At 36.2% G+C, this 23,811-nt stretch overlaps 1 protein-coding gene across 3 annotated transcripts in view; it reads left to right on the forward strand.

The window, feature by feature from the left end:
• The window catches only part of IREB2 (iron responsive element binding protein 2), a 46,495-nt gene that overhangs the window by 2,782 nt on the left and 19,902 nt on the right, over positions 1–23,811 (forward strand). For 2 of the 3 annotated variants that reach the window (XM_031440738.2, XM_031440740.2), the window contains exons 3-8: positions 14,087–14,252; positions 15,686–15,823; positions 16,740–16,958; positions 19,485–19,554; positions 20,033–20,216; positions 21,028–21,167. In XM_031440738.2, the coding sequence (XP_031296598.2) occupies positions 14,087–14,252; positions 15,686–15,823; positions 16,740–16,958; positions 19,485–19,554; positions 20,033–20,216; positions 21,028–21,167 (917 nt within the window). Of the gene's footprint in view, positions 1–2,345; positions 2,586–14,086; positions 14,253–15,685; positions 15,824–16,739; positions 16,959–19,484; positions 19,555–20,032; positions 20,217–21,027; positions 21,168–23,811 lie in introns of those variants that run through there. The other variant, XM_031440739.2, reaches the window with a different exon arrangement.

A 23,811-nucleotide genomic window follows, 5' to 3' on the forward strand; every position in this document is an offset into this window, starting at 1 on the left:
CTTATTTCCCTTTACTTCTTTCAAATATCTAGTGATTCTGGACTGGAAATTTCTTAACCCACATTTTATAGCTTAATAAAGGAAAATAACATATATGGGGATGACTTTTAAATTGAGTGTAAGTTCTTTCTGTGGTTAATTTGTGGAAGTGTGCCTGCTTGAAGATGGCCTATATTTCCCAAATGCAGGAAATCAATAGGAAACTATTAAAACAACCGTAAAATGCATTGAAAGAGGGATTAGGGATCTAAGAGCTATGTTATCTTTGGAAATAAGCTGGCATGGACATCTCTACATAACTGAGTTTTAGAGTACTAGGTTTTTTATACCCATGATAAATATAACAGTACAACACCTGTAAATATAAATGCCTTTAAAACAAGTTTGATTTTTATTTGTGTGGGGTTAAAACTCACCTTTTAATAGAGTGGTTATTATGAGAGGTTTACTAAGTAGTTACTTAAGTAATTTCTTAGTATACTTAATAGGAAGTACAACTTGAAAGAAAAATTGACTTTGAAAGAAAGGAGCAACTTGAGTAGAAGAACAGAAAAATCCTGGTTACATTTTTAGAGGAACCAGATTGAATGGCCTCCCATGTGTGTGCTTAGGAAACTTGGCTCTGGTAATCACCAGGGGTCCAAATCACTGTCTTCTCTGCTTGCCACATTCTGATGCCCACCAGGCGGAGAATCACAGCTGGAGTGAGTAACCTGATGAGGGGAAGGTGTTCTAGCCCTAGTCGAGGTGGAGGGGATGGGGGAGGTGGGATGGGGGTGGGTCATTAACACTCTTCTGAGCTTTCAGGAATGCCTTTAGCTGCAAGGAACTGAAAGTCTGCTGTACAGTGCTTTAACAAATAGGGGTTTATTTTTCTCACATAACAAGAAATCTGGATGTGAGCATACTGGGACTGTATCGCACTAGTGTCAGCAAGAACCTAGGCTTCTCCTTTTTTTCTGTTTTGCTTTCATATATTCTTTTTTTTGGTTGCAAATAGCTGTGTACCTCCAGGCTTTATGTCCATGTTCTAGGGAGCTGGAAGGGCAGAACAGAAAGGAAAACCCTTCCCAGGAGCTTTTGCCTGTATCTCCCTGGTCAAAATGTCATCAGCCACTCTTGGCTTTAGAGGCTAAAAGATGGAGTATTTAGCTTTTCGGCTTTTGACATGGAGGAGGACAAGGGAGAAGTGGTTGAAGTGGTTGGGAGTAGGTGGTGAGTGAACAGCCCAGACTCTCTGCCTCACTAGCAGCTCCTTCCCTCAGTGAGTCTTGTCTTTAGGTGGAATACAGTACAAATTATTTGATTTCTGTTTTTTTACTGCCATTTCATCTTCATGCTTCCTAAGTTTGTACTCAGGATATCTGTGGAAGCGGAAACATCGTGCACATTGATTACATTTTGATCTTACATAATTGCGCTTGTGGCTCAGTGCCTTTTTAATGATCTGGAGATGCCTGTCTGGCACTGCAATGTACTGACTGCAACCTTAGAAATTTTGGGTAACTCTTAAGTAGATTTATGAATTTGAAAATATACCTGTTTCCAAGGAAGAGAGAAATCACTACTGCCTGGAATTGTCAGAGGCTACTTTCTGAAGGAAGTAGGACTTGAATTGATGTTAAACAGAGGGATCAGAGAGGACAGTCAGCACTTGGGGAACTAAAATGAACAGTAAGCATAATGGAAAACATCAATGAGAATGATTAAGGGGGAAGACAGTGAGGAGACTGGCCTGGCTCTTGTGAAACATATTTTAGAGAGTAGATTTGTTGGGCAAGAAGGCCTTCAGCTTCCGGCGCCCTTCTTTATCTCAGGTTCTTTTTCATCCTTTCTTTTGTCCTTCGTAACTGCTTGCTTTTTGCCCATAGTACTACTCAGTCCTTCGACAGAGCTAGGACTTGGTTTTCCAAATCCTACCTTGCAATCTCTGTAAGAAAATCTGTATTTGATTTTTTAAAGGAGAGTTTTTATTGATTAGAAGAAATTAGGTTGGGATTGGCAATCAAAGACAAAAACATTATAGGCAGTGCAGAAACATTTTCATTTTTATGTGTATGTACAAATAGATCTAAATGTGCTACTTTAACAAAAAATACAGTATGTATTGTTTTGTAACCTTTTTTAACTTAATATATCATGCACATCTTTCCATGTCATTGAATACAAATATCCCTTGCAACCTGAGTCTGTTTGCTTTCTGAGTCAGGGAGCATGAATTCGAGTAGAAAGGGATACCTGTACTTTTCTGCAGCTTCTAATGGCTGCTCGGTATTGCCTGTATGAATGCATTATGGTTTAGTTAGCAGATCTTTGAATATGGAGGTTGTTACCAACTTTTCCCTTTTTATATGTAAAGCTGCTATGTGTGTGTAATACTTAAATTTTGATATAAGCTTATCATTATATACAGTTACTGGATTGAAAGTGTGCAAGTTTCACCCTCATCATTTTTCTTTTTTACTTTTACCATATATGTACTGTCTTTTCCAGTTGTTACCCTTGAATATAAGGAACAAAAACTCACTTAACTCGGCACTCAAGTAAAGAAGATGCTGTTGCAGTTTCCAGACTTCAAAGGCACAGTAAGGCCTCCTAGGAACCAGAATTTCTAAGCCAGAGGCTGTTCTTTTTGTCACTTGGAGGCTGCCTGTTCTCTTTCTCCCTGTTTCTTTTTTAATATCTCCTCTCCAGTTTTCTATCTACTTTACTTACTCATTTTGCATAAATACTCAATACAGCTGCTGCCAGCCATTCTTTGTGTGTTATGATTGGCTTACCAGCCAGATGAGACTGTATCTCTAGAAGACTTTCTCACCTGTTGTTTTGATCTGGTTTGGCTGGGCTTGTCAGGATGCTTTTGCTGGTCAGGTGTCTTGCTAGTGGGGATGCATGTCCGTATTTTCTCGTCTTCTCCGTGGACTCTGGAGAGGGCTTTAAGTTTGGGTAAGCACTGAAATAGTTTGCTTGTAATGTTCACACACAATACATAACTTTCTAAGGATTACCTTTACCTAACATAATTCTATTCTATGCACACAACAACCACATTTTGTCCAAGGGTCTGTTGGTTTTAACTGTACTTTTGTAGACAATTTTTGTTCTGGGTTAGGTCCTTTTGGTAGCAAAGAACAGACACCTACTAGCTCAAGTGAAGGAAGATTTATTATGATGATGCAGAGCTCCCAGGCAAATGAAATGTGGCTCTCTCGCAAGAAAATGGGCAGTGGACCAGAATTGGGGAAGCTCTTTGTTTCTCTCAGGGCTTCAGATTCCTGCCCCCTCCACTCTTCTGCTCCCTCTGCTTCACTGCAGGCAAGCTACCTCTGCCTGCTGACTTTATGCATGGCCACAAATGGCAGCCTCTGGCTCTAGCTTAGCTCTTAACAACTTTCTGGTTTAGTCTGTGTCCTCATTGCAAATTCCTGAGAGCGGAATCTAATTGTCAATGTGTATTTTTTCTCACCAGCCTGTTGGTCATTGACCTGCCAGGGGACTGGCCCTTGCTTCAGTGCTGTAGCCAGGGAGGTAATGGGACACTGAGCACTGTCCATTCCATGGGTAGCGGTTTGGACAGGCACCATGAAGTGTGTCTGTTACGTTAGCAAGTAGTGCCAGATTACATGCCTGCCAGGAGCAAATGAGAAGAGTGTTTCTTCAGCTTTATCAATAATAGATACTATTTTTCTAGTTTTTCTCCACCTTTGTGAGTTAGTGGGGGAGAAAAATCTTAAGGAAACAGGAATCTATTCACTCTTTTTCTGCCTTCTTAGACTCTCCATAGCAGTATATTTTTTTTTAAAGTCAGAGTTTTTTTTTTGGATATCAGTCCCATCCAGCCTTGTACTAGTTAGAGACAGAAACAATACCTTGACTCTAATAAGATGTGGGTATGAGTTAATCCTGTTGCCAGATCAGGGGTTACAGGGCCTTCTAGAACACTTTCTTAATTTTTTCTCCAGGCTCCTGGCCTTGGACAGGGTTTTAGGTTTACCTGTAGCTACTCTAGCAGGTTCTTATCAGTCCCCTTGCTCTTAGTCTGGACTCCAAAGATACCTTCCTTGGGGCTTTAGGCAGTCCTAGGATGTTTGAGTGTTTCCCCCTTCCTTCAGTCTGGTGTGTTTCTCTGTCATATTTAGTTTATTTAAAGCTGGTTGTTAGTATTGATATCTCCTATGGTTGATTTCTTCATCTCTTGTTTAAACCTGAAATTGCCACTTTTGAGAAGTAACAAAACCCTTTCACATTATCTGTTTGTCTTCACTGCATTGCTTTGTGTTAGGCAGGGAAAAATAGATTTATGCAGATGAGGCAAATGAGGCAAAAATCCGAGTAATTTGCCTAAGGTCACATATCTTCTAAGTGAGGAGATTTGGTCTTAGACTCATATCTTCTGATTTCAGACCAACACTCCCCCCCCCCCCCCGAATACCTTTCTGTTTCCCAGCTTAATAATGGCAGTATTAAAGTGCTAGTGTTTATTGATTATTTGCTATATTCATTCTGTAAGGTAAGTTCTGTTATTATCCGCTTGACCAAGGTCCTGCTACTAAGTACCGCTGTTTAATAGGTGATAGAGGAGAAACTTGAATAAAAATCTGTGATTCCTAAGCCGGTGCTTATAAAACTGCTACACAGAGGTTGCATACTCATGCTTACAAGGACCATGGAGGCAACATAAACAAGTGAAGTGGCCCTGGCTGGAACTGTGGCAGCCAGGAGAGAAATGCCCTATGTAAAGGGGTAGGTGCTACTCCGTTCTAGCAGGAATGTGAAGTTGGTGTTGTAAAATTTTCTCATGTTCATCTTAAGAAGCTAGAAATTTGGGTTTTCATGGAAAAAAAATCTCTGGTCTTTCAATGTTGTCAGTTAAACTTTAAAATGTTCAAACTCTCTGCATAACAAACAAAGCACATCTGCAGGCCAACAGTGTGTGCCCTCTGCACTGAGAGGCGCGTTATACTGCCTAATTTTAGGAGCAGCCACTGAGCCTTGAGTGGTAAGGCCTGCAGCCCCGGGAACCTGGCTGTGCCTTTCATCCATTGCCTCCCATTTAAAACAGCAGACCTCAGCATCTTTTTTTAAAGTGCAAACCACCTCTTGGATCTTCCACTAAATAATTGATCAGAAGGATATCTATTGTTACCAGCTCATTTCAGAAGTGTGATAACACAAATTATACTTTTTCAGTTTAAGTTACAGGCTTGTCCTACCTAGTTCCCTGCATGTCTTTTTGATTCCCTGTCCTTTCGAGGATTAGTTTTGGGGATTCATAGGGTTCTGGAAGTTCCTGGTTAGAAGAGGCAGTATTAATCCTGTCCAGTTTTCTACTTGGTGCTTGCATCTCTCAACAACACTGTTTTAATTCACTCAGCTAACGTTGAGTACTCACATGTTTCTGATGAGTGAAAGACGGCTAAGAGAGCATCTTTGTGCTAAAGAAAGCACACAGTTTAGTAATGGAAAATATGTAAGTACAGTGCTTTAGTATGTTGTAGTAATCTCGGTCCTTCAGGGCATAGAACAGGGGAAGTTTAATATAAATAATTATTAACTATGACACAAGAGTTGTTGTAAGATGTGAGGAAACTATATGGTACTGTAGGGCTGACAGAGAATACCTAAGGAAGGACAGATTGGAAGGAGTTCAGATCTCATTGGAGAAGGTATGGTTCAGCTCACTAGATAGCAGAGAAGTTTGCTGGTTTGGCCAAGCTGGAGCTGGTCTGGGGTTGCTGGACAGGCAGTAGGCCATCCTGTGGAGTACATGCAGGGGAATAGGCAACCAGCAATGTAGTGTGGGTGAGTATTGGAAGGACAGATGCTGGCAGGGGCAAGAGCCTTCAGAGTGCACGGGCCATGTGGGAGCTTGCAGAAGCAGCAGCAGCTCACTGTGTGACCCTCCAGGCAGCTTGCAGAGGAAGTCCAGGCACTGGCAGGGCAAAGGGTCTTCTGTTGGGAGTGTCTCGGCCTGGGTACTGGTTACAGGCAGGAGGTATCCTTCAGAGCACAGCTACATGGGGGCTCTGGTTCCCACGTGGAGAGGACTGTGGTGATACTAACAAATGTACACCTCTGTATGTTTTATATATTGTGTAATAAAACATGTCCACCTTTGGAAGATCTGCATAACTCAGTGAACCTTTATTTCTCAAAGACCATCAGTGAACGCCACGAGCAGACAGTGGTAGGACTAGACAGTGAACAAACAGGCCTACTTCATTCATTTCTGAGATGTCTGCTAGATACCCACGTTTGAATAACCATAGTTTGTCAGTTCTTTCAAGTGAAAATGGTTTTGAGCAGAAATGCTGTATACACTTCACTTTTTTGTCACACAGAATATTAAGACTTGACCTCACTGGTTGAGATTTAATAAAATTAATACATTTTCTACTTCATCATGGGCATTCTTAAGTGAAACTGGCATTTTGTGTGAAAATGAACGATACAGTGAGTACAAGTACAATTTGGTGCCGTTGCCTTGAATCCTGCTAAGGCACCAGCAGTTTTATCTGCCATTGCTTTTGAACCCTCAGTGCATATGTCAAAATGGTGGAAAAAGCAAATAATGTCTTAGTTGACCTTACAGATTCCCTGAAAGAACTTCCCCACACACTTTGAAAACCACTGGTATGAGGGAAGTGTGGAGACAGAAAGATGAACTAGAGAATCTGTGAGAGATGACAGTGGTGGCTTGGACTGGGTATGGTGGTGGTGGTGGTAGAAGTAGACAAATGCAAAAGCTGTATGAGAGGGGTGTCAAATATGGTGTCGAGATGCTTTGGCAAAAGCATCTGGATGGGTAATGGTGCTATTTACTAAGCTAGGGAACACAAGAGGAGGTAGTGATACAGGACAGGGACAGAGGGAAATCACTGTGGTCGGTTTGGGAACATAATCAGTATTCAAGTAAAGGTGTTTGTGAAGCAATTAGCTGCATGGTTCTGAAGCTCAGAAGACAGACCTGGACTGCAGAAAAATATTTTGGAATTATTGGTGTGTAGATAGTTTGTACAAGCCATAGAATCAGTTGAAATTCCTGGAAGGAGACAGTATGGAGTGAGAAAAGAAGTGAGCCTAAATATGAACTCTGAGGAGCTTGCACATTTAAGGATCAGGTAGAGGAGTAGAGATCAGCAGGAAACCAAGACAGGGCTGTCAGAAAGTGTTAAGAACTGTAAAGGAGCTGGAATTTTATTCTCCTTGCAAGTTAAACTGACAGTTTCACAGATGCTGGCAGAAGACACAAAACTCTTGAATCAGAGACTGTGGACAGTTTATTACCCATAGCAATGCAATATGCTTAGTGTACCAGCATTTGTTGAAGTGGGCCAGGTAACACATGTGCACACAGTGATTGTGTTATAGAAAAGGAACTCTGACTTAGGGAACCCAAATTTTTTTATAAGAAACAGTAAGCATGCCTGCCCTTTGCTCCTGAAAGAGACACTGTTTTTTATCTTCCAAGGCTATTCACTTGGAGTATATTAATATCTTTTTAAAGATAGTCTGGAACAGAAGCAGTCATTGCTTCTGCTTGAAAGTAACGCAGAAATGTGAGCTAGGAGACCTGGAGGATGGTGTTGTGAAAGCCAGTGGAAAGAGTGTTTCAAGAAGGACGAATTGTTAGCTCCCATTGAGTGTTGTTAAGAGGATATTGAAACTCTGGTTAGAGCCGTTTTGTGGGTATTTTAAGAAATCAGATTGGTCTGGGCTGAAGAGTGAATAGAAGTGTAGAATGGAATGTGTAGAAAAGTGAACATTGAGAATAGAGGTTACTCTTTCAAAAAAACTTGGTTGAGAGTTTGGAGAAAGCAATACTTGGAAGCTATGTGTGTGCGTGTGCATGTGTGTGTACAATTGGGGCTAGAGACTTTAAATGCTGATGGGAAGAATCCAGTTGAAGGGTAGATTGCAGATAAAGGAAAAAGACAATAATTGATGACTCATGAGTCTTAAAATGTATTACTGGGAATTGGATGCAGAGCACCCATAAGAAAGTTGGCATTTAGTAGGAGGAGATCCAGAGCTGCCTTCTTAACTGGGGAAAGGATAAATTCAGAGTCAGCTAGGCTTGCAAGTAAAGTAGAGGAAGTCAAGGTAGAATAAACTTAGTTTTTATTTACCTAGGAGGTAGAAAGTGGGGCAAATAGAGAAAGATTAGATTTTAAGGCCGAGTAGGTGAAGTTATGAATTAGTTGTGTAGTGTGGGAAAACAAGCAGATTGAAGAAGAAACAAGGCAAGATTTCTGGGTAGATACAGAGGATCCGACTGAGGTTGTAATCATGTATTTATATTGGTACCAGTTTCTCTGATTGACATTTTAGGGTTTGTTTTTGTTTTTGTTTTTGTTTTCCTTTCTCCTCCTTTGCATGTCACCATCATTAAAACCTCAGTGAACTATTTCACAACCACTAGAATGGGTATTGTGTAAAAGACAGACAGTAACAAATGTCAGGGAGGATACGGAGGAAGTGGGACACTCACACACTGGTGGTGGGAATGCAAAGTGGTGCAGCCACTTTGGAAAACAGTTTGACAGTTTCTTAAAACATTAGACATTACTATATGACCCAGCAATTCCATTCTTAGGAATCTACCCGAGAGAAATAGAAACATTATCCACACAAAGATTTGCAAATGAATGATCTTAGCAGCATTATTCGTAATAGCTGAAAATTGGAAGCAACCTAAATGTCCTTCGGTGGGTGAATGGATAGAATTTGGTATATCCATACAGTGGAATACTCCTCAGCAATAAAAAGAAATTTAGCTATAGATACATGCTGCAACATGAGTAGACCTCAAAAGCATGCTCAGTGAAAGAAGCCAGACACAGGAGACTTTATTGTATGATTCCATTTGTATGAAATATCCAGAAAAGACTAAATTATAGAGACAGTAGATAGTAGTTTCTGGGGGTGGGTGAAGAGAGGACAAGGATTAACAGTAAATGGGAATGAGGGATCTAATGAAATGATGAATGTTCTAAAACTGACTTATGGTGCTGATTGTACAACTTGGTAAAGTTACTAAAAATTCATAGAATTGTATGCTTTGAAAGTATACATGCCACAACGAAGTTATTTTTTAAAAAGAAAGAACAGTTCTTCATAAGTGAAGTGGTGTGGGGTTCACCAACTGAAAGAACAAAACAGGTTGGTGTTTTGATGGACAGATAGGATAAAAGAACAAAGGGGCAAAAATTGTAGGATTAGGGGAAATGAGAGATTTAACCACATAGAACCTAAACTGCTTAAGTAAAAAAAAAAAAAGTACAGACAAGTGGTGCTGATCGGTAGAGGAGAAAGTCAGGTCCTCATGGTGTTGAAGAACAGGTGTGAGAATGGGGATCAGAGAGGTTCGGAGAAGTAGAGAACTTTGAAGATGGTATAGTTGGAGCACAGAGGCCTCAGTCAGTGCTGCTTGTCCTCATAACAGGCTGCTGGCTTCTCCCAGTGAGCAGTCTAAGAGAGGAAGGCTGATGCTGGAATACTTTTATAATCTTAGAAGTCACACACTGTCATCTCTGCTACACTCTCGGTCACACTAACAAGTGATCTTAGCATAGGTTGCATGAGAGCATGAATACCAGGAGGTGAAGGTTATTAGTATCATCTTGGAGGCTGGCTACTACAGAGAGAAATAAGAAGTCAGTCGCTTTTGTTTGGCGGAAGGGGTATTTACATCTTCCCTTGCAGTAGGCCTCTCGTAGTTATTATGAAATTAGACAGATCTGCTGGTTAGTGCTTCTTAATGACCAAATGTCCAGTTAACGTTTGATTTATTTCCTTAGAGCACTCTTATTTGATAATTGCTTTTTAATTTAATGTTAATTTTCAAATGATAGAGTTAAAAACTGGCAAAACCACTGAAATTATAACCTAAAGAGTCGTCCTGCACTGGATTTCTACTCTGCAGAGAATGCTGTTTTTAAGTCTTGGCTATTTCTTCTGGTAGTTTCCTCCATCTTATTAAATAGCCTTGCTTAGAATACAGCTGTTTCTTGGTTTTTCAGTTTTAGATGTTACTAGCTTTTTACTATGGAAAATGAGAATTTGGCACTTTTCTCTCCTACATACATACCATGTATCTCTTCCTAGTATAGTTATAATTTTTGGTTAAATCAGTATGCAGTGTTTATTATCATGACTGTCAACATTCTCAGCCGATCCACGTAGTAAATAATGATTGTATCTCATTTCTCTTACAACTTTTTTTTTCTGGCATTAATGATTATCTTTTTTTGTTTGCTTTGTTTTCTATGTCCTTATCAATAATTCATCTTCAAACTCTCCAAAAGAACTAAACTCCTGGTATAATCAGGTAATCTATGAATTCATTTTTTCCCCTTCTCTTGGCAGTGTCTCATCTGGACTTCATCTTCTGCTCCATTTGAGGCTGATTGCACTGTGGCTTACACAGTATTGCCCTGGAAGAGTCTTTGCTCTTTCCTGTGTTAGAAACTATTACCTAGATTTCATTTTTTGTTTTCCATTTGTTTCCTTGTTTTATAGAACATCTACCAGTAGCTTCCTGAGAAAGGGTGCCTGGGAAGTAAATTTTTGAGCCCTTGCCTGATTGATGGTTTACCTGTGTACAAATTTCTAGGTTGGGAATTATTTTCAATTTGAATTTTGACGGCATTGTTGCATTGCAGTCTAGTTTCTCACACTCCTCGTAAGAAACCCCAGGCTGTCCTGTTGCCTGGTCTTTGTTTCTGATTGCCTTTCCCCTGTGTAGGCATTTAGTTTCAGCTTTTTCTGTTCCACTCAGTCCATTACCTGTCAACCAAACACAAAGTTAATTTTGTATTTGCTTTTTTTTTTTTTTTTTGAGTCTGTTTTGTATTTATGTTCTTTTTTTTTTTTTAGATTCCACATATGAGGGATCTTATATGGTATTTTTTTGTATTTGCTTTTGTGATAATATTTTACTTCTCATTATTTCCAAATGTCCTATTAAAAAAATTTCCCACCTGTAATTCCTCTTGGTTTTGGGGGCTTCATTATGTTTCTGCTTGAGGTAAGGATGGAAACTAATATTTGTGGAATACCTACTATTTGTTACGGTATTTGAGGGTTTTACATGTACTAGATAGATGATGAGGTAAGATATTCTTCACATGTCTGTTAGGTACCTGGCATCCTGATTTTACACGAGAAAGGCATCAACTTGAGTCACTTTTCAAAAGTTATACCTATTGTAAATAGCAAATATGGGCTTTGAATCTAGTATTTCTGATTGTGTAGTCCTTTATCCTTTTTACTCACAATTCCATTAATCTTTTAATTTGTGTGTTAAAATTTTTAAGTATGAAAGTAGGGAGAGAATAGTATATAACCCACCACATATTTCTCAGCCAGTTATCAACATTTTGCTCATCTTTTGTTTCAGATATTCCACCATTTAGAAAATCTGTAAGTGTACTCCAGTATATATCTCTGATGCATGAAAGAACTTTTTTAAAAACAACCACCATAATCTCAGTGCCTTTCTTATATCTTAACAAAATTGACAGTAATTCCTTAATATGACCTAAAACCCAGTCCGTATTCAGATTTCTCTGGTTGTCTCAAAAATATATTTCTACAGTTGATTTGTTTACATAGTATCCAGATAGGATCCATGCATAGCATTTGGTCTTTATGTCTCTTAAATCTCTTTTACTCTATGATATCCATCCTTTTTCCTTTTTCCATGCCATTTTTATGTTGAAGAAACCAGGTTCTTTGTTCTGCAGATTGTACCACATTCTGGATTTGACTGATTGCTTCTTCATGGTTTCGTTTTACTATTGTACAGTCCCCCATATTTCCTATTAAGTGGAAGTTAGAGCTAGACGTTTGATTAGATTTGGGTTTATTTATGTATGTATTTTTGCAAAGAACATTTCATAGTTGGTGGTTATATTTCCTGTTTCATCAGCAGGCAGATAACCATAATGCCCCACTTGTGTGGGACATAGCTGAGTTGGGTATGGTTGTTCTCATCTTGATCCGTCCATTTTAAGTTCCCCGTTCACGTATCACTTAATGATTTTGGTATCCATTTAGGATCATTGTATAGATCCATTATTTCATTAAATGCTGCACACTGGTGATTTTTCTATTTATATCATTGCCTTTCTACATTTATTAACTATAATTCTTCTGTTACAAGGAACTTTCTCTCTTAATTATTTAGTTACTTGAAATCAGGAAAGACAGGATTAATGATTGATTTTCTCCTCTTTATTTGTCAGTTTTCAGAGTAATGAGTTTCTCTAGTAAAGGAGTTGTTATGAACTAAGGGTTATTTATATATTTGATATATTTCAGTGAATTACAGTCGTTATTCACTTTGATGCTCAAATTGATCCATGCTCAAAGTATCCCCATTAGTCTTTGATCACTTCTTTGGTTTCTGACACAAGATGTTTCAGGTTCATTTTGTCCATCTCCTTTCCCAAACATGGGACCAACCATTTTTCTAAGGAACTCTTGTTTTTTTAGAAATGGGAAATAGCATTTAGAAACAGCAAACTGGATTGCTAGGGGTTCATTACTATTGGATTGTCATCATTTTAGGCATTTTCACTGAACGGATGTAAGAAATACATACATATGTTTTAGAAAGAGAAAAATCATGAGTTTATATTCATGATACCAATTGTTAGAGAGTTTTATTTTGTTTTTTTTATTGGGGAGAGGTAATTAGGTCTGTTTAATTATTTCATGATACCAATTGAGATGTATTTTTTTAAACTTAGCTACTCTCATTTTATACTTGTACATCAGTACTCTTAAATCTTGGTTTCCCACCCATAGTAACAAAAGTACTTTTTGTTTCTCATTATATATATGACAATTTCAAAATTATAATGTCAATACTAATGACTGAATGTGGTTTGTTTTCTTTGTGGATCTTTTGCGCTTAGTATATTTCCTGCTGGGAAGATACAGCCAAAATACTGTGTGAAATATAAACTAAGTTTTTAGTTTGTCCTTTCATCGTTCTTTCTGGGGGAAAAGTATTTGTTAATATATATTTAATATTTAATACTTAAAATTATATATTTAACATTTTAAATTATATAGTTTAAATTTTATGTTTAATATATAATAATATGTGATTCTTATAGTTTTTTTTTCCCTCCCTTACTGAAAAGGTATATACTGTAAACATTTTGCACTGCTTTTTCTCTTAAAGATACAGTCTGAAGATCATTTCTTATCAACATGTAGAGATCATCATTCCTTTAAACAGCTGCATAGTGATCTCTTATGTGGGTTGCTGTGATTTATTCAACTAATTTCATACTGATTCCATCTTCCCTTTAAGTCCTAAGGAAATACTTTTATGTGGCAAAATTCAGTGTGAGAATTTAATATAATTGAAAAATTTTAAATATTGACATCTGTTTCTCTATAGTATCCTTAAAATAATAGAGTGAATGACAGTTTTCATGACATGAATTTTACTCACCTAAGCACCCTGACTTATTTTTAAACTAACCATTTTTGATGTAAATCTTTAAATACATTACAGACTTTGCCTGTTTAACCATTTTTTTTTGCCATAAGAGGGGTATTTTAATTATTGTATTTAATTCTGATTTTCTGTGCTTTTCCATTTTTCTGTGTCTTTCCTGAATGTTATGTATTTGTCAGTATCATATTCCCAAATCATTGCAGCTCTTGTGTGAAGGTTTTATCTTTGCTTTTTCAGGGCCTAGGCTTACATGTAGGAAAGTCAAATTTATAGAAAGCCTGATGTTAACATGAATAGTGTTTCACTCCCTGTTTACTAGACTAAAAAAATTTTTTTATATTGAAGTATAGTTGATTGTGTTAAATTCAAGTATACAGCAAAGTGATTCAGTTATATATAGTTTTTCAGATTATATTCCATTATAGGTTATTAGAAGATATTGATTATAAATCCCTGTGCTATGCAGCAAATCCTTGTTGGTTATCGACTAAATTTTTTTTTTAATTGAGAAAACAGTGCATCTGTGTCTTTAACATTTTGCTGTTGTAATCTTTACAATATACAGTTATGACTATTCCTTATTAATAGTAATATTTTCTCTTGAATCAGATGTTCTGCCTTACTCAATACGGGTCCTGTTGGAAGCTGCTGTGCGAAATTGTGATGGCTTTTTAATGAAAAAGGAAGATGTTATGAACATTTTAGACTGGAAAACCAAACAAAGCAATGTTGAAGTGCCCTTTTTCCCTGCCCGTGTTCTTCTTCAAGATTTTACGTGAGTGAGAGGTTTAGTTTTCATGGATGAATTTTCAGAATGTTTCCTTTTCAGAAGTCAGACTCCCTGATGATTATTGCTCTTGTTTTTTAATTTTGAAGAACAGTTTATAAATTTAAAAAATTGCCTTTTAAAAAACTGAAGCAATTTGTTAAAAATTAGGCCATTTTTTTGTTTTTGTACCATTTATTTAAAAACTACTTTTGTTAACTGCCTACTTGTCATCTCCACCTACCTAATAGGCTTCTCAGACTTAACATATCCTAAAGTTCATTGCCCACTCCATCTCACCTATTCCTTTCCAATTTTTTTTTTTTTTGTAGTAAATGGCACTACAGTCTCCCATTTGTTTGAGGTAAAAATTTAGCTGTTAATCTGGATTGCTCTCTTTCCTTCATATATAATCCAGTCTGTCAGCAGATCTATCAGTTCTGCCTTTGAAATACACATACCCTGAATCCGGATATTTATTAATGTCTCCACTGCTGTCACCCCGATTCTAGCCTCATTGTCACTTACCTGGACTGTAGCTATGACAGTCCCTTAACTGGTGACCCTGCTTCCACACTTGCAGTGTAGAGTCTTATCTTTTTATAGTAGGTGAAGTGACTTGGTTAAAAAATGTTCATCAAGGTCACCTCATTCCACCATTCTCCAGTTGGTTTCCATAACACTTAGAATAAAATCCGAAGCCTTTACATAGCCTAAAAGACTGTCTGATCTGGATGTCCAGGGGTTATTTATTGGAGGAGTTAACCTTTAGCTGAGTTTTGAAGGAGACATAGGAGTTAGCTGGACAAGTAAGAACATCCCCTTCACCCACCCACTGAAATCTGGTTTGTGTGCTGTTGCTCTGTGCGCCCTGTATATGCTGCTTCTGTAGTACTTAACGATACTGTTTTGTAATCACTACTTTATCTTCCCTACAAATTCCTTGAGAGTATTTACTCTCTTATTGGGCCTTATGCCATTGGTGTCTAGCATGTTGAAAGCATTTGGTAAATGCTTGTTATATAGTTGGCTGGAGATATATATGTAGATAAATCTATATTCATATATTTAGTGGATAACTGGAGACAAGTAGGTACTGGGAGTCAAGAGGCTAGAGGTGGAGAAAAGGGGGGGGTGTATATCTTAAAATTTAAGGCAAGAGAATTCCATAGGCAGTTCTTGAAGTTCTCTTTAGCCTCTAAAAATCATCTCTTGTATTATTTTTGGCACAACTACCTTTGAGCACTCAAGTTCCCAGGTGATGTTTAATATTCTCATTAAACCAGGATACATATAACTGGATAAACAGTACATTATCAAACATGAATGCAAAATAAAAAAGGATACTTTAAAAAAATAAAAATGAATAAATATATATTAGTCATTTGAGCATATATAAAAGAACAATTAGAACTGTAAGTTGATCATTCTTTATTTTCCAGTGGAATACCGGCAATGGTGGATTTTGCTGCTATGAGGGAGGCAGTGAAAACTCTTGGAGGTGATCCTAAGAAAGTCCATCCTGCCTGTCCAACAGATCTCACGGTTGACCATTCATTACAAATTGACTTCAACAAATGGTACTGTAATACAGAGATTTATAAAGACAGCCATGCAAGTCAACTGACAATCCATGGGGAGTGTGTGATATAGAAGAAAGGGAACAGAGATCATTTGTGCCAAAGTAAAGTTTGCTACATTTAGTATTGACTAATATACAAAAAGAAAAACTGGTAAAAAGTTTATGTATTGGTGATTTTTTTTTTTTTTGCTTAGTCTAAATTTAAAGTTATTTTCACATTTGTGTATTTCTGCTGCTGTTTTTGGAGTGAATATCTGAATTAAGGTTTAATTTCCTTTTTTGTTTTTTAAACTTCCCTTCCAGAGAAAATCTAAAGATGTGAGCCATTACATTAAGTTGGTGTTTGAAAACAGTGAGCTTACTACAGCTCTGTTTTCCTTCCACTGAAATAAATTTCTTGTATTTAAAAGGCTCCTTTGACCCAAGTCAAACTGGAGAGGACATGATTCTGTTTTCATGCATCAGCTTTCTTTTACATTCTCTGGAATAATGGAATAAGACTACAATTTCTTAAAACCCATGAGAGTTTTTGCCCTCTAGAGTAAACTATGGCTCTTAGCTTCTTTTAAGTTGTTAGATTAAAAAAAAAAATCTATTTTGGTACTTGCCAAAAGTTATCTAAATTGTCATAGAAGTGTATGAAAATGATTTTATTGGGCACTTAGACTTATGTTTTTATCTCCGTAAACTTAAATCACGTGCCCCCACCTTTCTCTCTCTCTCTGTCTTTTTTTTTTTTTTTTTTTTGTGGTAACCTGAGATTTGCTTTTGAAACCTGAATTAAATGATATGTCAACCTTTGAAAAACATTCAGTTACTTAGATCTAGGCAGCATTGCTAGTGTGTACTTTTTGAAGAGGGAAATTTCTGTCACTTTTAAATGGTTTTATTTTGTTTCTCTTTTGGAATGATAGTGCAATACAGAACGCTCCAAATCCTGGAGGTGGTGACCTACAGAAAGCAGGAAAGCTCTCTCCACTTAGAGTGCAGCCTAAGAAGCTTCTCTGCAGAGGCCAGACTACCTGCCGAGGGTCGTGTGATTCTGGAGAACTAGGCCGAAACTCAGGAAAATTTTCTTCACAGATTGAAAATACACCCATTCTATGTCCTTTTCATTTGCAACCAGTGCCTGAGTATGAGATGTTTTTTTAAGTATTTATTAGTGCTGGGTTATTTTTCAGTTAAGGAATTCACGTTTTATCTTCCCCTCCTGATTGCTGTTACATTGCCTTTATACTTACTGTGCTTCAGTATTTACTTCTATGTATTTCCTGTTGTACTGAAAGAAGCAAAGTTACTTAAAATGCTGGTCTCTGAGTACCATTATCTCCTTCTGTTCCTTTAGAAGAAAACTTGTCTTCAGAATTTTCTATAAATAATATTTAATTTTTGTAACTAATGTAGACAAAAAAATATTTAAACTGTACGTTTTTTATTTTAGTGAATTTGTACCTTTCACATGCTATTATTCATTTGTTCATTTTTTTGTGAAATCCTTACTTATGTTTTTAGCTTTATTTTTCTGTTAGGAGATTTATTTTTTTCTTATTGCAGTAAGACTGCTGTGTTAAGAATATTATCGTTATCATATGTTACAGACTTAATGAGCCCTTTTAGATTAGTGATTTCCTGTCTAGTACCATGGAAAGTCGTAAATCTGCCAAGAAAAGAATCCTATTCTTAAGAGTTTGTTAAATTTCCTAATAGGTAATTTTTCAGAATAAGAAAAAAAGTTCTATGACATGAGTTTTTATATGCTATGAAGTTTCCAAAGTCTTTGTTATTTTGAGAGTTTTGTTTATTATCCCATTGTTATTAGACTGTCAGACTTTTCAAAACTTTAGTAAAAAATGACTTATACTTTTTCCATTTAAAAAAATTTAACACATTTAAGATTTAGAAACTAAGAATAATATCGACACATACTTCATCATAAGTGCAAAATATTACATTAATTCATATGTCCCTAAACTGGATCTTTGAAGTTCTCGGTAGTTCCAAATTTTGGGCTCAATATTTCTATGAAACCTCAGGTTATAATGCCCTTGGTTGTTCTTCCTTTCTAAGAATTCAATATAATCTATGGGTCCATTGCCATCAAATTACAACAGTTTTTTGTAAGCACTACTTATTGCTCCTGCCAAGTTGTCCTGATTATTAGGGGCATGTTGACTTTTGAGAGTAACATCTTTTCTCATTTAGAAAGTAACTTCCTAAAATGGAAGGTTTATTGATTCAAAAATCATTAATTTTCTTGGCTATGATTTTTTTTAATTTAAAAAATTTTTTTTAATTTTTATTTATTTTTTGTTAGTGGAGGTACTGGAGATTGAACCCAGGATCTCATGCATGCTGATCATGCGCTCTACCACTGAGCTATACCCCCCACCCCAGTTGGCTGGCTGTCTTATAACTGGCTGAGTGTGAAACGCTAGGATAGTATATTTTTATTTCTAAAAATCCAATCTGGTATAACATTTCCCCTCAATTTTGACTCTAAATTACATAGTATTAAGATGAGATATATTATGGTCCTTGGCTACATGAAAAAAGTAATTCTTTCATGTGTTTTATTGTGTCAGTAAAGTATTAATTATAGACTCAAACGAGATTGAGGGGTAGAGTTGAGAGCATGCATTTGGCACTTGAAATCCCTGTCTAATTTGAAGTCAGGTTATGAGCTAATAAACATTGTATGGCACTTTGTAGCTGTGTGTGCTATGACAAGGTAAAATAATTGGAGTGGCTCTAGAAAGCTATGTTCCCTGAGGTCCTGAGAAAAATCTCATTAAGATGTGCTATGGCTTCAAGAGATCACTCAGCAATGAATTATTAAGGTAATCTTTGTTTTAAAAAAAAGTTGACAATTAAACAACTATAATTATCTGGACCCTGGAGGACATGTATAATTTAAGTAATATTGATATTCTAGTCAACACTTAAATCACCAGCTGGCAGGTGAAATAAACAACTTAAAGCTATTAGAAATAATTTTTAAAAAAATATCCATTAGATAAAAATAAGATTGCTAAAAATGACACTATGTTTACTGCTTGGCAATCAATTGATTTTATCTCTTAGTTTAAATAATTAATGTAAAATATATTTATAATCCATATAAAGTAAATTACTACTTGTACATTAAAATAGAACCTTCCATTTTGGATGAGATGAATACAAGATTTTTGCCAAAAGCTCTTTTTAACCTGTAAAACTATGTTGAGTTGTTGTTTGTCGTTGTTACATAGTGATCATCAACAAGAAACAACTAAAATCTCCTAGTTTAACTGGCCCAAGAGCCAAGTGGGGAGAAATGTACATGCTTGTTGTTCATTAAGCTGCTACTCTCCTTTTCCTTGCAATGGAAAACCCTACAAAGCTTAGCATACTACTTTTAATATTTTAGCCAAATCTCACAGTACAGTTTGGGACACTGGTGCGGATGTGGCTTCATTAAAATGTCCTTGCAATAGCTTTTGAGTGTTACTTAAAGTAGAGCTTCCTTGTTGAAAAGCAAATAACTGATTCTGAGAAGTCTAGTAAATTGCTATTCCAAGAATTTTTAAAATAGGTTTGTAAGTGTGTAAGAACAAAGACTTAGAAATAAGGCAAGTCTTTCTGTAATACTTGCATTTAATACCAGCTCTTCTTCTTTTTAGACCTGAAACAGTATTAAAAAATCAAGAAGTAGAATTTGGCAGAAATCGAGAGAGGCTTCAATTTTTCAAGGTATAAATGATTTGGGGGAGGTTTTTTTTTATAAAATAATTGGAAGGTATGATTTTTGTATATTTAGAAGTTTTTAAACACTATAGCAGTAGAACCATTTTTTACTTTTCTTTCTAGTCAGAAAGGTTACTGTAAAACAGGACGAAAACAGAGTGGCTCTAATTCAGGTGTTCTTGGAGGATCTTATACTTGGTCCTTCCCCTTTTCCCATCCCTGAGAATCCTTGGAACAAAGTTGAAAACTACTGTTTATCTAGACTGTTGGAACATTCTTCTTTGACTTAATTTTATTTTAATAATTTAAAAATGAATAGATTTAGATTTAGTATCTGCATATTTGTTTTTCAGTATGTACTGTCCACTTTGACAATACTGAACATCGGTAAAATTTTTTTAGTGCCATATTTATATGTGGATTGTGAGTACAAATTCATGTAATAGGCTAACACTTCGATTTCTTAAATTTAAACAAACTACAGTGGAGTTCAAGAGTTTTTAAGAATGTGGCTGTAATCCCTCCTGGAACTGGAATGGCTCATCAAGTAAACTTAGAGTATTTGTCAAGAGTGGTTTTTGAAGAAAAGGACTTCCTCTTCCCAGACAGTGTCGTTGGCACAGATTCTCATATAACCATGGTGAATGGTGTGGGGATTCTGGGATGGGGTAAGTAAATGACTAAATATATTTACTTCTTTTTGGGAGAGGATGTCAGGAATATTATAAAAGAATGTAAGTAGCAAGATCTTTATAGCCTCTTTGAGGCCATATTTTCATCTATAATAGCCACAAAAATAAATCTTAATTCAAGTGTTTTTGGACAGTGTGGTATAAGAGAGAATTTATGAAAAGAAGTGTGGACAGTGCTCAGCACAGCAGTACCATTTGTGGAGGGATTAATGATGATGGTGATGATGTCTGTGAAGGTGATCTGGTTGCTCCCTTGTCCTTCAGTGACTTCTGGCCTTTATAAATCCACCTTTCTACATGTTTTATATAAGGCCCTTTACCATCTGGTGCCTCTTTGGCCACTTACTCAAACACATCTTAGAGACTAGCCCTTTGTCTACCTGTGTGGGCTGTACCCTTACACCTCATGGCTTTGCATGGGCTATTCCCTCTGGAAGAATGCATTTACTCTTTTACAAGGTGTTAAAATTGTTGGTTTTTTTGTCTTTATCATTAGAATGAGCTTCCTGAGGTTGACATGGACTGGGTTCTACTCATATCTGTATCTTGAGCATAGTAAATGTTTTCTGAATTTAATATAAAGGTAAAAATCAGGTTTTTCCCCAACCATGTGAGTGGAGCCATTCTTTTGAGAAGACTTGAGTTCCATGTCTACAGTAATAGCATTGTAGCAATTCTGTATAAGGTACTGTGTAAGATAAGCTCTTCAAACACTTAGAGATTTAGATGTTACAAAGATAAATTATCTTTAAATGTACTTTGCTTATGCCTGTCTTTATTACATTAGGGGTTGGAGGCATCGAAACAGAAGCAGTTATGCTTGGTCTGCCAGTTTCTCTTACTTTACCAGAGGTGGTTGGATGTGAATTAACTGGCTCATCAAACCCTTTTGTTACATCCATAGATGTTGTTCTTGGCATTACAAAGGTAAGTTTAAATTTTGCTAGATATATACCTTAGTGGAAATGATTTTCTTTCTTTCTTTCTTTCTTTCTTTCTTTCTTTCTCTCTCTCTCTCTCTCTTTCTTTCTTTCTTTCTCTTTCTCTTTCTTTCTTTCTTTTTCTTTCTTTCTTTCTTTCTTTCCTTCCTTCCTTCCTTCCTTCCTCCCTCCCTCCCTCCCTCCCTTCCTCCCTTCCTTCTTTCTTTCCTTCTTTCTTTCTTTCTTCCTTTCTTTCTTCCTTTCTTTCTTTTCTTTTCTTTTCTTTTCTTTTCTTTTTTTTTCTTTTCTTTTCTTTTCTTTTTTCTTTTCTTTTCTTTTCTTGTAAGTAGAGGAGCCCCATGAGAGCAGGGATTTGGGTTCTTCATCTCATCCTCAGCACTCTCACGTTATTGGCCACGTCATAGTAGGTATCATCATCATAATAGCAAAATATAACCATTATTTTATACTAGTAAGTACAAAACAATTTGTTGTGTCATTGTTCACGTGACATGTTAACTCATTTATTCCCCTTACAAGCCTGTGAGATTGGTGCCATTACTATTCCCATTTTAATTCAGAGGAAATTGAGACTCAGTAAGGTTTAATGACTTACTAGAGGGTCATAGGGCTGAACAGTGAGTGTAGGAGAAGGATTCTAACCCAGGCAGTCGGATTCTTAAGTCCATGCCCTTAACCATTTTGCCTTATTGCTTCAATAAATAGTTGTTGACTACATGAATAAAAAAATAATCCTATTTAGAAAAGTCTAATTGCATCTCCTTTAATACTTAATTGAATCATCTGTCCTCTGGAAACTATTACTGAATTAGATAGTACTTTCAAAAATAGGGGCTGCAGGGGAGGGTATAGCTCAGTGGTAGAGCACATGCTTAGCACGCACAAGGTCCTGGGTTCAATCCCCAGTACTTCCACTAAAAAAATATAAATAAGTATATGGACAGTAAAAATGTGGTAGTGTCAAATTTTTCTATTGGCTATTTTAACATTTTTTAAACTATTATATAAAAACTTTTTCTCTGAATTTTGAAAATATTGGCTGCATGTGTTTAATACATGTACTTTATAGAGTTTCATAAAGACAGTAATTTGTAACTCTTTATCCTAAATTTCTAGTTTTCACTAACTTTATTGTAATGATTGAGTCCCATTTCATTAAATGAATGAATCTGGGAAATACTCCATGTAGAATTTCAGTTTGGATCCCAGAGTCTCAGCAATTTTGGTTGGATTATTGGTCTGAAGGCTTTCAGGGTACTCCACAGGGAAAGAAAATGGTATTGCCTTCCTCTCACCATTTAGTATTGATCCTTCTTCCCTAATTAGAAAAAAATTGACATCTTGCAGAAATGATTAATTCGATGTGTGGTACCAAAAGATCAAGAAGTTAAATTGAGAATTGCAGGATAATTCCTAAAGGAAAAGGATATCCCATTATGTTTTTAGAGAAGTCGATTCTTTTCCTTCATATATCCTGAAAATTAATGCTGCTTTTTTGACCCTTGCGGCTGTATTTTTTATTATACATCTTTTTTTTTTACCTTTTGGCTTATTGATACAAAAATTAAGTCTATTATGTATGTGTACTTTTTTGAATATTTTGTGCCTTTTTTGAGATCCTGTTCTAACCGTGATCTTTATAGGATTAGTCATACATTGTTTTCAAAATGTATTGTGTGGTACCTCATTAATTTAGTGAAAGCAATATTCGGCTTTATATGTCCAATCTCTGTTGCTCTCATCCTCAAAAATATAACCATAAAAATAAAGAACAGCTTTCTCTTAGGCTTGAGTTCCTACATGTATAAAAAAATTTGGATTAAGTGATCCCTAGCACCTCTAAAATGTTAGGATTTAATATTATTCATAGGTTGAATATTGTTTCATACTTAGTCACCATCTTGGGCACTCCCTCTACCATTCTGGGACCATTTTACTAAAAAATTTAGAAAAATGGGTAGCTGTTTTGGTTACTTGGTAATAAAAAATGATTTTAGAAGAAATTAAGTTTGAAGTCACACATTAAATCCTATCAAATTGATATTTACCTATAATTAATGATGCTATAAATATTTAGACCAGTAGTTGGAATTTGAGGAATTTTTATAGCCAGTATATAATTTTTTATTTAAATACACAGTTTTATCAGTGTATTAATATTTCATTAAATCTAAGATGCCATCAGTGGTTAGAAGCACCATTGTTTTATATGCTGCTAAGAAAGAAATAAGACTGCCAGACAACAGACACACCAATGAGTCCAAGGTACACCCTAATTTCAGAGACATTAAAATGTGAATCTTAGTCATTTTGAACTTTCTCATATATGAAGCCCTTCTGACTAACAGTTAACATTTGGACCACTCTTCTATTGACTAGTTATCTTAAAATACCTACAAAACCAGAATGAGTGTTTCATAAAAACAACAGAGGACCTCTTTCCTTCACTATTACTAGTATGAGTTAAAAATTAGATTTTATAGTTTTCAGAGAATCCATACTATTTTTTTTAATTGAAGTATAGTTGATTTACAATGTTGTGCTGGTTTTAGGTGTATAGCAAAATGGTTCAGTTATACACCCATTATATAGTATGTATACCTATTTTTCAGATTCTTTTCCATTATAGG

Source organism: Camelus dromedarius, chromosome 29, assembly GCF_036321535.1.
Source record: "Camelus dromedarius isolate mCamDro1 chromosome 29, mCamDro1.pat, whole genome shotgun sequence".
In the NCBI taxonomy this organism is placed as follows: domain Eukaryota; kingdom Metazoa; phylum Chordata; class Mammalia; order Artiodactyla; family Camelidae; genus Camelus; species Camelus dromedarius.